Genomic DNA, 16,227 nt, shown 5'->3' on the forward strand with positions numbered 1-16,227 from the left:
ATCACGTATTTATTATGGCTGTACAGTCTATGGCTCAACACGACCAACATATTTAAAGATGCTGGACTTCAAACACCACGAAGGCATCACAAGCCACAGGAGCCTACAGGACATCCCCTATACCTAGATTGCGTGCAGAGGTAATGGATCTGCCATTAGCTGCTTGGCATGAACGAGGATCCAAATTCCTCATCTGCTCTGACTCGCTTAATGCACTGCAGGCAATCCAGTCAATGTACACAGCAGATAGATCTGTTCAGAAAATCCACAACACCACTCGGCAGTTGCAAAGACAAAGAAAGGAGGTCTCATTCTGTGGGTATCCCTGCGAATGAGTCAGCTGATACGGCAACCAAAGAGCCATGTACCTTTCTCAATCTAACTGACTGACTGCCTTATCCCTCTGCACACTGCTGTCATTGCTGCAAAGGTCTGTCATGTGTCTTTGGGAGGAACAGTGACGCGGAGTGATGGAAAATAAGTTGCAATCAATAAAAGAGGCTGAGGACGTGGCACACCTCCTGGTCAGTTAGAATTCATGAACTTTGTTCAATGCGATTTGGAATAGGACACGGCATCCTGACCAATGACTTCCTCCTCAGATGTGAAGAACCACCTACTTGCGATGCATATGGTGTGCTGATTACAGTTCACCACATTTCAAGTGATCGTATTTTATGTAACGACAAAAGAGTACAAGCTGGTTTACTGACAAAACCGCCCTCAATTTTAGGTGATAATGAGCTGAACGTGGCACGTGTTTACAATTTTATGTTTTGTCTTTTCTTCCACCTAAGCTTTTAGGTCAAAGCTTTTAGTATGTTAGAGGGTGACTGGCTCATTCAGTTATTTTCATGATCCACCAATCTTTTCAGAACGCCTCTTATCTTAGTGGCTGTCCAGATCTGATGTAACTGTTTTTAGTGGTCTGCCTTGACTCACTTGCTCCACTGTGCCATTCAGAGGAATTGTCTATGTTTGTGTCATGTAAAAGAGTATGAGGGAGCTTATGTGATCTCACACTGTATTTTAGGCTATCCTCATTTTGTGTGCTCATGCTCCGTGTGTCTCATTCAGTCAATGTCCAGGCACTGATGACCGTGATGATTGTCCTAAAGATGCAATAACAACAACAAATGAGACATGAATTCTTTACTTATGATTTGTCTGTTTACTTTATTCTCATTCTTTTCTTCCCATGTAAGTCGGAACACTACTTATCAAATACAAATATCTTTATGAACACCTCTTATATCTTAATTTACTATACAAATAAATAGTTTAAAGAACAGTAAAAGTATATATTACAAATTTTAACACTGTACACAAACAATATATGATGAACAATACTGATATTCAGTTTCCATGTGGATACTGTGCATACAAAAGTGGTAACATATTTTACACATAGAACAAATTGTTTAATCTACATTATATTTACAACTAATTTTTTCACTCCCATATTCCATTCACTCGTCTATTACAACAGTAATAAATCCAACACCTTTATCAATAGCTAACTGTATACCATTTTTATGAAAATGGAATGACACGAATATCCTAATTGTCTTTCTTCATTCGATTACTCGTCATTCTGTAAATAATGGAATCACGTCCAGGGTCCATAGTAGAAATAGCAGCTGGAAAAATTCAAACAGGTTCTTGAGAATAGCAAAAATTTAACAAACTGGATGCACATTAAACATAATAATATCCTGAGAAAATGAAACTGCAAACACAAATTGTGAATTAGTACACCATTTGGGGATACAGGGAGAGACTAAAACATCTGCCACAGTTACAATTTTCTGAAGTCATACCAAAATCTCACTACCTACCAGCTATTTCTCCCATTTCCTCTTTCCCTTTCTACACCATACAAGATGCAAGGAGCTCCATTCAGCTGACTATCACATGCATGGAGCCGTGGACACACCACACACCATTGACAAACCACATGTGTATGTGTATTTCTAGTCTACTACCGCAGTACTAAATTCAAAACATATGAAAATAAATTTTGTTCTGATCCATGTCACACAAGCAGATGCTGAAACTGGCTGCCACTGTTTTCCAACACATTTCTATCACCCACTGAATAAATTATTCATTGCATGATGTAATTCTCATTGACAAACTGGTTTAACTGACCCACAAATATTATCCTCTAGTTCCTGTAATGTGTGCAGATTTCATGTGTACACTATCCTTTAGTGCTCATTTTTAACAATTTTTTTTTCCCCGTCATATTCATCCTCCAACAGATTTCTACTTTAGCTTCATTTCATAACTTCATCAAAGAGCAAGCAACCAGTGAGACATCCCACACACATCAGTTGACTTCTTTCACAGCAAACAGATGAGTCATCCATTGAAAATAAAAATATTCTGCTATAAAGCAGACAGTTATGATACACAACTCATCTTAGTGTCTTCCATTACCAATAACATTTATGTTCACTTATGGATACTGCTGTAGAGGATACACTAGATTACCACCACTAATCTGGCAAAAGATCCAAGCTGTGGCCTTTCTTGTTTACTTACTTCTTAGCACTACAGTCCATGAAGCATTCAGGCCTCTAGTACTAAACTGGATTAACCTTCTGTCCTCAGATTTTTGGTCCTGCATTCGCTTTAAATCAATGTTTTCTAGGCTTTCCTCTAAATATTTCTCTTCTTTCTCCTAGTTTGACTAGGAATATCTTCTTCACTATTTTTGCTTTTGACATTCTTTCTATATGCTCTGTCCACTTAAATTCTCTCTCTCTCTCTCTCTCTCTCTCTCTCTCTCTCTCTCTCTCTCTCTCTCTAACTTACTAGTACTCCTGCTTCCTGTTTTCATATACTGGTACATACGTTTTCCATAATTATGTGCAGAACAGTAAAACCAACACATCTCAATCCTTATATTGTCTATCTCCATTTCACTATTTCTACCCATTTCTTATTCACCTTTATCTTTCCACCCCTCATTGTTTTTATAACTATCCATACACTTCTTTTTCATCCCAATCTTACTAGTAGATTACCCTTCTTTCCAATGGTGCTTGTCTGCAAACTGTTCCCCCTTATCTCTTAGACAACTGCCTCATTGTGGGATTGTGCTACTAGCTCAGAGTCATTTTCTTGAATGAATCACAGATTTTCTCCCATATAGCTCACTGTTTATTTTACACCACCGGGGTACCCTGGTATGCTCAGGGAGTTGATATGATATTGTGTGGTAGTTGGATTAGAAGGATAAACTTTGAAGTACAAGAGATAATTTTTTTTATTGAAAACATATTCTAACTATTTACAATAGTTGTTTATAAATAATATTTTTTATTTTGTTGTCCAGGGTATACATGTTCAAATTTTTCGAATTTCCTACACGAGAGCAAACTACGTATATTTAACTGTGGGAGAAGCAGGAGTTGCTGCCGCAATATTCTAAGTTCATGCTTGTACTTTTAACTGTAAAACTGTAGTCTAAATCGATTGGAAATTGCAGCCCTTTAATTTGGAATGGCAGTTCAGTAGATATCAGTGGTATTCTAGGGATAAATAGTGTGTCCCCCTTGTACTTTCCAGTTGTAAGTTTGGCTTTGCTCATTTTATTACTGGCTGATGACCATCCTTGTTCCATTACATAGTTTTGGCGAGTTGAGATTTCTGAGTAGTATGATCGGAGATCCAATTTTAAGTTGAAGACAGTGTAATGGTACTCCCGGTACTTGCAAAGAGTTTGGAAATTCTATAGGGAACTTCACACTTTCTTCAACATTTACTGTCGTGTCGATCAACTCGTGTACTCTTGTCTTCATCAGGAATTTTGTTTTTAATATTAAAGTTGGTATCGCCGACAATATTTTTAGTTGCCTAAATTTCACTTTCAAACAGCCAGTCCAGATTGGTACAACTGAACAATGTTTGGACATGACAGTGATAAATAGGAGCGGTGAGAGCAGATCCCTGATGAGCTCTCACGGATATAGGGAAGTCGTCAGATAGTTCAGCAGCTGATTGTATCTGGCTCTTTGGGTTTTGGCGGAGCAGCCTCACCCACCTAACATGCTCCTCAGGAGTAGAGCAAGCCAAATTAACTCGTGGGGCACTCTGTCAAAGGCCTTTTTGAGGGCAAGAAAGGCCAAGCGTAGTTGTCTTTACTTCTCACAGTACTTTTCAATAAGCAGGTGAGCTGCATGGATAGCATCTGTCGCCCCACAGCCCTTCACGAATCCACATTGATTGATGGAGAGACTAATATTTTGTCAGATCCTATTATCAATTATGCGTTCTAATACTTTCATGCTGCGTGACAAGGCATATTGGGCGGTAGTTACATTCAGCTGGACTTCCTTTCCGATTCCAAATTGGAACCGTTGTGCTACATGTCCAGCCAATGGGAATCTTTCCCTCCTCAATGATCTTATTGAAGTAATCCGTCAACCATTCAGCTGAATTCCAGTGTTTTGATTTCCACAAGTTTGCAGGAAGATCATCTGGCCACTTTGCTTTTCCATTTTTCATTTTCCATAATGCTTCAACAACCTCATCCTTGGTGACTGGTGCAGTGGATCCCCCTCCCGGAGTTAACACTAATTGGAGCATGTGGAAACTCCTCATTGCAAACTTCCTCTGAGTATTTCCTCTATCACTCTGCTACTTTCTTTATTCATCTCTGACTCCACAGGCACAAAATCTAAAGAAGCGACGACAATGAGCCAAAACGGCAGATGTGGGACAAACGCTAACGAAGAAGAAAAAGAATGTTTGGACAAATTTGTTTGACAAGTTTGTTTTCAGCAGTCACTGTGTTGCAGAAATTACTGTTGAGTTTAATGACACTGGTTGTCTGGTCACCAGGATGCATGCCTTCACCCATTTGTAAAAGTTGTTGAGCAAAATGTGCTGCTGTTTCATCTTTCGATAGTTCAACAATTATATTTTTTGTTGTCACAGTATTTGTATGTGTGGCCAGAGACAAGACTTTTTAAGCACACACTGATCTCATCACTGGTGTTGACTTGGGGATAACTGGAAGAGTTTGTCGAAAATCACTGGATAGTATGACGAGAGCTCCTCCCATTACTTCAGGGCTTCCCCAGAAGTCTTATAATGTTCTGCCCAAGGCTTCAAGTGATTTTTATGTACCATTGTGCACTTGTCTCAGAAGTTCACCCTGCCTAGATGCTCTTGAGATATTACATCGCGGGAATTGTTTTTCAGCTACATTCAACGGTAGTTGGAGGCGAAATGGGCAGCTTGTCATCCTTCAATAAGAGTGCCTGAAATGCTGGATGACACCAGTGCAAGTGCATTGTGTTGCTTGATGTGTATTTCCAACAGCAACAGATCAATTAGAAATGTTTTCGCAGTACTGCCTGGCGCATCCAAGTAAATAATCCCACCAGTGTTGTCGTCAATCTGGTTCATGTATATTGTAGATTTCCTTTCGATTGTCGCTGAGGAGTTGTTTGTAGTGAACAATGTATTGAAGTAGTTTGTTAATGGTGTGGCTTTTTTCCTGGGTCATTTCAAAGTTTAGCACACCGGTAGCATTTTTCACAGTGCTTGCATCCCAAGTTTTACTAACTTCTGGCGCTTACTGCTGAATATTTTACTTCTAGGCAACCGAGTATTCCATGGAAGACGTCATCGTTCAATTCAGTGATGAGTTCAGGATGAGCTTCCTCAGATTTGGTACAGTGTCATCACTCATACTCTCTTTGAAGGCTTCCCATAGCTGCTTTCGATTCAATGGGTTACATGTTACACTTATGGCAACTAAGACTCACTTGTTCAACTGAGGTTATGAGTGAGGCTTCTTATAGTGTTAATTTCCAGTGGATATCGTGGATATCATTTCCCAGTAGTCCTAACTGTTGGCATACTTCTCTATACATCTGGCATAGGTAATCGTGAACAGTCTTGTGTTTTCAGATGTAATGTGTATACTCAGCCCTAGTGTCCCAGTTTTCACGATTCCTGGATGTTCTCGTGTTCCACATACAATAGGTAGGGACGTCGGCAGGTAGTAATGTTTTTGTGAATGGATCCATTTGGCACAGTTGGTAAAAAGCCATTAATGTCGTGTTCTGAGATGGTTCACTTACAATTTTTCTGGCAAGCTTGCAGTTTTTCTGGTGGTGTCTTTTTGGGACGTAATCTCTCCATCCATTCTTCAAATGTACTGCTAGATGTTGCACAGTTGATTTGCAGTTGTGTATGGCAAAACTGAAAATCCGCCACATTGCTCCGTTACTGTTTATGTATCTTCCCATGTGGTACATGAGGATCTTGTTTCGGTTTTGTTGTTCACTGTCTTTGGAAATTTGAAATACTGCCATGTCACTGCCTTTGTTCACATACTTACAGACATATTTGACAGATTTTGATGAATTGCAGTATTCTACGTTTGTGTGTGCTTGGACCATTTTGGAAAGTAGTGTGCTACATGGTAATAACCATTGATTATCTGTTTCCAGTTCGTTTTTGCCTTATATTCAAATTTTTGCTGTGAAGCCATCATTTTTGGGTTAACGGGCAGCACCAACAGTGGGGAATTCATTAACATACCAAAAAGGCCTAAAATGGCACACAATCTTCAAGAACATTCCATAACATTCCTGAGTGTTCTGGAATGTTCCACAATGATCTGAGATGTTACAGAATGTTGCTGAACATTCTGGAAACTTCCTGAATGTTCGAGTCTATTCCTAATCATTCTAGATCATTCTGGATCATTGTGGAACATTCCAGACAATTCTGGAAAGTTGTGGAATGCTATTTGATGACCTGGAATGTTCTAGAAGGTGAAACTTCCCAGCCCTTATATCTTAAAGTATAGCCTTCAGGCAGAAATGGGAAACTTGATCATGGATGGGGGATGGAGAGCTACCTACCACACCATATAACTCCGTTGATCATAGTGGAACTCATTTCTGAGTTTTAGCAGCATGCACACTGTACAATTTTATAATATATATTTATTACTGCTGCTCACTTGGACATATGACAACACAATCATTGTGTAGCTCAAGCGATAATGAAGGAATAAGAAGAGGATAACAACTGTGAAATGAAGGAATAGTGCAAAACAATTTTACTTGTGGTTGGCACAATTCATACATAAGCACACCCACTTGAAGGTTAAAAAGGAAACCTGTGTTAAGCAAAGAGTTTAAGACCACAATAATAATACAAGATTTTAAACATGGCTCAAACAGCAATTGTTTAAATTCTTCACGGTACATGATGATAATAGTTTTATCGGAATAAAATTTCATTTTAGAAAACAATAAACTTGTGGGATAGGAATCTGCCCAATATTTTATTTTTAGTATTGCCAGTAAGACACATATACAAGTAAATGAATCTATCTTAGCTTTCTGAACTGTTTCTTGCTACCTCAAGGAGGAAAGCTGGATAGGTTGGGAAAACAAAGCTGTTCAGATTCCTCAAACCTCACCAATAGAGGGATCCATTGTTCTGAGTTAGAGAGAAAGACCTATAGAAAGGGAACGGATATTTCCAAAAGTCAAGATAGTTTTTCGTAAATTTTGTGGCCTTATCGACAGTACTGAAAATTTCCCCTCTTGAAGGTAAGCATGAGCCAGTAATTTTGTCTTAATTTAACCATAGTAGCTTATTATCTCATCATTAATTCTATGAATATTTTACTCACAGTAACTAAATATTGAAAAATTACTTACTTGATATGGCAATCAAAGAGAACACAAATGCGACCATGAACCACAGAATAATATTAAATATTACTGGATAATTTTCTGAGTAATCCTTAGAAAGATTCTTCGGCTTGGTCCAATTGACTGGCAGGTCCTGCAAGCAAAAAGAATGTATTAGGTGATCACAAATTTGTCAAAACAATTTGGGGATGTGTGAAGGCATTGCTGCAGGGCAGATAACATATCTGACAATTTTCATATTCATTCAGAATTGTCAAAGGGGATATATTGTTTCACTCAATTGCACTTAACAAATATACAGGCAAGTTTGTCATTTTCCTAACACTATTTTTGTAAGTCACTGGTGTTCACTTCTGCAAGAGCACCGACTACTACCTCACAATTCCTTTATTCCTCTTAAAATGTTTGTTAATCATCACAGTCCAAAAATGATAAGTTTCATAAATACAGGAGGCAGAAAAAAAAAAGGCATATACTACCTTTTTTTTTTAGGGCGCACACCCACAGTGGTCATTAGCGCCAATACTAAATTATGAATGCACTGTGAGGCACAAGATTAAAACAGCAACTAAAAAGGACAACACTAGGCACATTAACAGGCAAGGGATTAAAAGAAAACAGCATAATCAAATGTCAGACAGGTTCGTCAAGCGGATAAAACGAAGAACATGAGCAGCTGTTCCTGGGTCATCCATTAAAATGTCATATAGAGTACATGGCAGGCCAAGATCAATGCGCAGTGTATTAAAATTCGGACAGGATGTTAAAATGTGGTGTACCGTCAGCAATTACCCAAATGCGCAGAATGGCGCCGGCGCAGCTGTCAGCAGATGGTGATGGCTGAACCAGCAGTGTCCAATCCGTAATCGGGCCAAAACGACCTCCTCCCGCCGAGACAACGGCGTGAAGAGGTCGTCCAAGCCATGGGGAGAGGTTTCAAGGCACGACGCTTGTTTTCAGTAAGTGTAGACCAATCGGCATGCCACAGCGATAAAATGTGCTGACTAATGACCCTGCTAACATCAGATGAAGGCACACAGCAAGAAGCTGTCCCAAGGCTGGAGGACCACAGCCTTGGCTGCGGCATCTGCAGCTTCATTCCCAGGGACAGCAACATGGCCATGAACCCACATAAAGGTAACCGGAGAACCGTCGTCTGCCAGCTGCTGAAGACGAGCGTTGGATCCGGTGCATGAACGGGTGAACCGGATACGGATCACAGAGGTTCTGGATGGCGCTCAGGGAATCAGAGCAGATGACATAAGCAGAATGTCAGCGGCGGCAGATGTAAAGAACAGCCTGATAGAGGGCAAATAGTTTAGCTGTGAAGACTAAACAATGGCCATGGAGCCAGTATTTGAAACTGTGTGCCCCGACAATAAAAGAACACCCGACACCGTCATTCGTCTTAGAGCCATCTGTATAAATGAAGATCGTATTCATGAACTTCGAACAAACTTCGACAAACTGTGAGCGGTATACCGAAGCTGGGGTAACCTCCTTTGGGAGTGAGCTGAGGTCAAGGTGAACGCGAACCTGAGCCAGGAGCCAAGGTGGCGTTTGGCTCTCGCCCACTCTAAAGGTTGCAGGGAGTGAAAAACCAAGGTGCTGAAGGAGGCGACGAAAGCGAACTCCAGGGGGTAGCAGGGCAGATACATACAACCTGTATTGACAGTCGAAAGAGTCATCAAAAAAGGGACCATAAGACAGGTGGTCGGGCATTTATAATAGCCGACAGGCATACTGACAAAGCAGTATATTGCACCGGTAGGTTAGTGGCAATTCACCGGGTCTACTATAGGAAGCTCCAATAGCAAGACATAACCCCCGATGTTGTATAGAGTTGAGGCGGTGTAAGATGGACGGCCGTGCAGAGGAGTATACAAAGCTCCCATAATCCAGCTTTGAGCAGATGATCGACCGATATAGGCGAAGTAGGACGGTTCAATCTGCTCCCCATGACCTACTGCTGAAAACACGGAGGACATTTAGGGAACGGGTACAATGGGCAGCCAAATAAGAGATGTGGAGGCCAGCTAAGTTTCCTGTCAAATGTAAGACCTAAAAATTTTGCTGTCTCCACAAATGGGAGAGTAACGGGACCGGGACGTAAGGACCGTGGGAGAAACTCTGTAGTGCCAGAAGTTAATACAGACCGTCTTCTTGGCAGAAAAACAGAAGCCATTGGCGACACTCCAGGCGTAAAGATGGTCAAGACAATGCTGAAGACAGCGCTCCAGGAAACATGTACGTTGCGCACTGCAGTAGATGGTAAAATTGTCCACGAAAAGGGAGCCTGATACATCAGCTGGGAGGCAATCCATTACTGGATTGATTGCTATCGCAAAGAGAGCAGTGCTCAAAACTGAGCCCTGTGGCACCCCATTCTCCTGGTGAAAGGCCTCTGACAGCACAGAACCCACACGTACCCTGAACTGTCGATCCATAAAAAATTGCATGAATAAAAAGAGAAAGGCGACCGCGAAGGCCCCATGTATGGATGGTGCGGAGAATGCCCGCCCTCCAACAGGTGTCTTAAGCCTTCTCCAAATCAAAGAACACAGCCACTGTCTGGCACTTCCGCAAGAAGTTATTCATAATGAAGGTCGACAAGGTAACCAGATGGTCAACAGCAGAGAGGTGCCTACGAAATCCACACTGGACATTGGTAAGTAGGCGTCGAGATTCGAGCATCCAAACCAAATGAGAGTTAACCATGCGTTCTATCACCTTACAGACACAGCTGGTAAGGGAAATGGGTCGATAATTAGAAGGCAAGTGCTGGTCCTTCCCTGGTTTAGAAATCGGGGCAACAATAGATTCGCGCCAGCATGTGGAAACATGATCCTCAATCCAGATGCGATTATAAGTACGAAGAAGAAAACCTTTACCCGCACGAGAAAGGTTCTTCAGCATCTGAATATGAATAGAATCACGCCCCGGAGCGGAGGATCGTGACCGGGCAAGTGCATTTTCGAGTTCCCGCATGGTGAAAGGGGCATTATAACCTTCATGATTCGAGGAGCGGAGGTTAGGTGGTCTTGCCTCCTCTGCCTGTTTTCGAGGGAGGAAGGCAGGGTGGTAATGAGAAGAGCTCGAAACCTCTGCGAAAAATCAGCCGAAGGCATTGGAGACATCCTCAGGGGCACAAGGACGTCATTCGCGACCGTCAAGCCAGAAACTGGTGAGTGGATCGTAGTGCCAGATAGCCGGCGCAGGCTACCCCAGACAACAGGAGGAGTAAAACTGTTGAAGGAGCTTGTGAAAGCAGCCCAGCTGGCTTTCTTGCTTTCTTTAATATCACGACAACACTGTGCGCGTAATCGTTTAGAATTAATACAAATCACCATCGCAGGGTGGCGTTTAAAGGTACATAAAGCACATCGATGCACTTAAAGTGTCTCTGCATGCTGCGGTCCACCAGGGGACCGGTACGCTAGGTGGAGAAGAAGCAGTATGAGGGATGGAATATTCAGCAGCAGTGAGAATGACTTGGGACCTGACTATCGCAACTTGCGAAGTTTTGATATTGAAATGTCGTCCTGGAAGAGAAGAGCCCCCAGTATGCTTTGGAGATGTTCCAACTAGTTGAGCATGGAGATGGGATGTGATGCAGGAGATGGATAACACATGGGAAGTGATCGCTCGAATACATATCAGAAAGTGCGTACTGTAATGTAACTGACTACTGAAGAGTGCGATACCACCCTTATAGTCGCATCTGCCCTTGCAGGGTCAGTGCTCCAATTTCATTTCTATGATTTTTTTATTTAATATTATTGTATGTAGTATTTAATTTTGCCCAAATCTTTTTTATTGTATTATTCTATAATGTGAACTTTATTTGTTTATTTCTGGAGAATATGTTGGCACCAGTGTGAGCCAAAGACATTCGTGTGTGAAAGGTAGAGAGTCGGACATTGTTAAGGTGACTGTTGGAGTGAGTTAGTTGGACTGTTGTGGGGAGAGCGTGGTTTTGTGAGGTGGACTGTTGATGGGAGTACGGAAGGAAGTCTGTTGTCTTATATAGAGTGTATCTATAAATAGTATGTGATATGAAGATGGAAATTATTGCAAAAAAGTTAAATTAATAAAAATGAAGAATCAATAGTAAAACAAAAAGCGAGTACCAGTTTTCATTAGCACACAAAGACCCGGACCTAATATTAACAATGTTAGTTAGATGGAACGCACCATGGCGACCAAATTCAGCATCTATAGGTAAGGTATTTTAATTAGTTTTAGTAGTCTGTGATGTATCATTCTTTTGTCTAAATATTAAGCTTAACATCGTCTGTTGTAGATACAGACCACCCAAGCTGGCGGGGTGTCGTCAATTGATCATCATAATCTCAGGGTTTGAAATAGCATTTAAATGAATTGAAAGTTTGTCGCTTGATATTTGATTTTCACCCCGGACGAAAGAGGGTACATTACAGTACCACTCAAGCCAGCGTACAAGTTGGGTAGTACATATAGAGAGGTCTAAATGGGAATAGGTGTGAAATGTGTCCAAAAGAAAAGTAGGGGTGCCAGTATTGAGGCAGACAAGACTGAGGTGGTTGAAAAGGTCTGCTAACAGGGAGCCTCTTGGGCAGGATGCTGGAGAGCCCCAAAGGGAATAGTGGGTATTTAAGTCCCCAGTCAACAAAAATGGTGCAGGTAGCTGAGCAATAATTTGCATCATGTCTGCCCTAGTAACGGCAGACAAAGATGGAGTGTAAATAGTACAAATGGAAAATGTAAAAGTGGGGAGAGTAATTCGGACAGCAAATGTCTGCAGATCGGTGTGCAATTTGATGGGATCATAGTAGATATCATCCCGGACCAGCAACATAACCCCTCCATGAGCCAGATTACCTGCCACAGGGGGTAGGTCAAAACGCACAGAGGCATAGTGTGCCAAATCAATTTGATCGCATGGGCATAGCTTCGTATCCTGGAGAGCTATTACGAGCTGCCAGTACAAGCGTAGAAGCAACTTTAAGTCCTCTCGGTTGGAGAGAATGCTGCGAATATTACAATGAAGAAGTGCCATCGTGACAAGAAAAAGAAAAAGGAGAAGCAAGAAGAGGTCACCTCGAAGGCCGCTGAGAGCCTGGCTTTGAGCGGGCACTGCTGCCGCTATGAATAGGCGGAGTGTCATTGTCCATTTTTTCAATAGGTTTGTCGGCCTCCATGTTAAGATGGCCAGGAGGGGGAGCTTCCTCTGCTGGTGAACGTCCAGATGTTCGGCTACCAGCAATGCAGCCAGGCGAAACAGATGATGGCCTGAGGCAGCAACCGCTGGGTGGCGCAGGAGAAGAAACGTGCCGAGGCGGAGGAGAACTTTGCTTCCTATGAGCCTTTTTCGAAGGTCGTTTAGACGAAGTACTGGTCGATGGCTGGGAGTTCGGGGTACGTAGGAAGTCTTCACGGGACGGTTCCTTCTTCAAAGCCCATGCATCTGACTTCTGGGTCTTAGTTTTGGCAGAAGCTGATGAACGCGCTAGTGTCTTAGGGGTGATGGGAGGAAGAGGAGATGTTGACCGGGTGATCTTAGCAATGGCCGCGCACTTAGCGCTAAAGGTCAGATCGCACGCCTGTGTCGACACCTCTCTGGTAGGCTGATAAGAGGGGAGGACAGTACTGTATTTCCCAGCTGGGAGCAGTGTGGGCTTCCTACTAACAAATAGCTTGCGAGCAGCCGAGGTGGACACTTTCTCTTTGACCTGAGTTTCTTGTATACAGCGTTCATCCTTTTAGATGGGACAGTCATGGGACGACGCTGCATGGTCACCCTGACAGTTCACGCAACGAGGAGATGGAGGTGGACAGTCACCCTCATGGGCGTCCCTGCCACAAGTGACGCATTTAGCCACATTAGAACAAGACTGGCGGGTTTGATTAAAATGCTGACACTGGTAGCAGCACGTAGGTGTCGGGACATAGGGGCGAACAGAAATAACCTCATAACCCACTTCGATGCACGACGGCAGCTGAACAATATCAAAAATCTAGAGAAGTGTTTGGGTCGGTAAAAGGTCATTGTTGACCTTTTTCATGACCCTATGGACAGCCGTCACACCCTGCTCAGCGAGGAAAGACAATCTCCTCGTCAGTCAATCCGTCGAGTGATGTAGTATATACCACACCATGCGACGAATTCAAAGTGCGGTGAGCCTCCACCCAGACAGGGAACGTGGACAGAGTGTGGCCCAAAGGAGTTTTTGTGCTTGAAAGGCGCTCTCAGGTACCATTACGCAACCTGGTACAAGACTTGACAGGTCCGGCTATGGCATCTACGCCCTTCTGAATAATGAAAGGGTTGACAGATGAAAAATCTTTTCCGTCCTCAGACCTAGAAACTACGAGGAACTTTGGGGCAGGCAGTAGTACTTTTGTCGCTGGTGGCTGGTCAAGTTTCTGTTTTTGGGCAGAAGTCGAGAGAGAAGAAGAGAAATCCACTGCGGAGGAATCCCCCACGATTGCCAGCGTCTCCGATGGCACACGCCTTCCTTGTGGGGACCCTCTCAGAGGGTGCTCCCGCCTTAGGTGAATGTTTACACCTCAGGTCACACCTCCCAAGAAACGGACGGAGGGACCAATCGGCATGGTTGGAAGGTGTCAGCTCAGACAATGACTTCTCCAAGGGCTTGGCTTTTACCAGGGGGTACGTGTGTGCCTTACTTGTCTACCCAGGGCGGGGAATTACACGTTACCCCGACACCGGCTACATGTGCAAACGTCTGGGGCGGCCTTCGGGCACGCACAGGGAGGAAAGAAGAAGAAGAGGGAAAAAAGGGAGAGAGAAAGAAAGAGAGAGAGAGAGAGAGAGATATATTACAATACACTTACTGCTGGTTCCACTATCTGGCGGGCTCTCCTAGTGTGGCTAACATCACTTGTTAATGCTGCTACTATAACCTGGAACATAACACACAGATTTTCATTTAATGGCTGGTATGTATGAAGACATAGAATTGTTTTTAGGTCTGTTCAGCAATTCAATATCAATTAAGAATGTATTTTACAATGAAAGTTGAATTCAGAAAGTGGCAGTTAAAAGCGATACTCCAGATTAAATACAGTTATAATGTCTTATAACGCAAAATTAACTAGAGAGACAAAAAGAAAAATCACAGGTATGACTGCTACTATTTGATGTTTTGTTGTTGAACATTCAGTCTTTCTCATGTGCCCTATTTATCTTTAAACTGAAAATCACTGAATGGGATGTTATAATTTCAATTAGGGACGCTAAGGGATGAAAAAGAAAGTGGGACATAGAAAAAGGTAAATGACAGTGAGAGAAGAGGAGCTACAGTTTGAAAAGCTCATTCACTGCACAGCTATTAAAACCTTAAAAGACAAAAATTTCGTATGTAGGACGCTGTCAACTCTAAACATACATGATGACATTCTATTGGTACATTCCATTACCTACAGAATCTAGAAAATATAATGAATTTCTTTATGCTGCTAAAAGTTCATCTTTTAGTGTGTCACCAGTGAGTGAAATGTGTTTCTCGTCAACTCTGGAAATAACAAATGTTATGAGAAAAGAAAAATAACAGAAATACTAGGATTCAATACAGCAGATCAGATAAAGACTTGACAGATTCAGTCTTGTAAAATAGCATGACTGTGCAAAATTAAAATCAGCACGTCTTCAATTCAATATATTAAGTTGGATCATTCAAAATTAGAAAAGTTTCTAATCCTGGGACCTATGTGTGGCACCACTGTGAAGTTTACACCTTGCAAACTGCAACAGTTTAAAAGAAAACTGCCTTCTTCATGCTGCATTTTAGTTCTCTTTGTTTTACCTTACTTGGGTGCACAAATAAAAGATTATTGTGCAATGTGAAAGGCATTTTTCTTTTAAACTGCAGCACTTCATATACAGCTGTTGCAAAAATGGTCACCACAAGAAATTTGTTTACAACTTGTGTTCAGGCCAAAGACTTGGATAGATCATACGGCTTGTTACACAAAATGCTAATGTGTAGATACACTGGAACATTCCATAATACTTAGAATTTTTATTACATAATTATTTGATAAACCTGTAATTTTAATCTGTGTACATGTGAATATTCCCATCTGCTGAGGGAACAAGTAGAGTTACTAACGTGATCACATAGTATGCTAGAATTAAGGTATCCTATTTCAATATTATAGAAAGGATAGATTGTTACCCACCATACAGCAGAGATGCTGAGTCACACATAGGCACAACAAAAAGACTTAAATGAGTAAGCTTGTGGCCAAAAGGCCTTCCAAATTACCTCATACTCAGCTCACACACGACTGCAATCTCAGGCATCTGTAGCCACCAGTGTGGCTGTTGCCCGAGACTGCACTTGTGTGTGCGAGTTGTGTGTGTGCATGCAAGTGTGATCTATTTTTGATGAAAGCATTACTGGCTGAAAACTTTGTGACAGTCTTTTTGTGGTGCATATCTGTGACTCAGCATCTCTGCTATATGGCGAGTAACAACTTCCCTTTTCATAATATTGTATCACAAGACGGATGGACGCAGTGTACCTGC

General features: G+C 42.0%; 1 protein-coding gene across 1 annotated transcript in view; it reads right to left on the bottom strand.

Annotated features, from left to right (window-relative positions):
* Positions 1-1,148: 1,148 nt before the first annotated feature.
* Positions 1,149-16,227, bottom strand: part of LOC126336826 (ATPase H(+)-transporting accessory protein 2) — a 61,895-nt gene continuing 46,816 nt past the window's right edge. Inside the window, exons 6-8 of the mRNA XM_050000888.1 lie at positions 14,532-14,600; positions 7,701-7,827; positions 1,149-1,640 (exon numbers count right to left, since the gene is read on the bottom strand). Of these exons, the coding sequence (XP_049856845.1) occupies positions 1,561-1,640; positions 7,701-7,827; positions 14,532-14,600 (276 nt within the window). The 3' untranslated portion in view covers positions 1,149-1,560. The remainder of the gene's footprint in view (positions 1,641-7,700; positions 7,828-14,531; positions 14,601-16,227) is intronic.

This window comes from Schistocerca gregaria, chromosome 2, assembly GCF_023897955.1.
Source record: "Schistocerca gregaria isolate iqSchGreg1 chromosome 2, iqSchGreg1.2, whole genome shotgun sequence".
NCBI classification, from domain to species: Eukaryota; Metazoa; Arthropoda; class Insecta; order Orthoptera; family Acrididae; genus Schistocerca; species Schistocerca gregaria.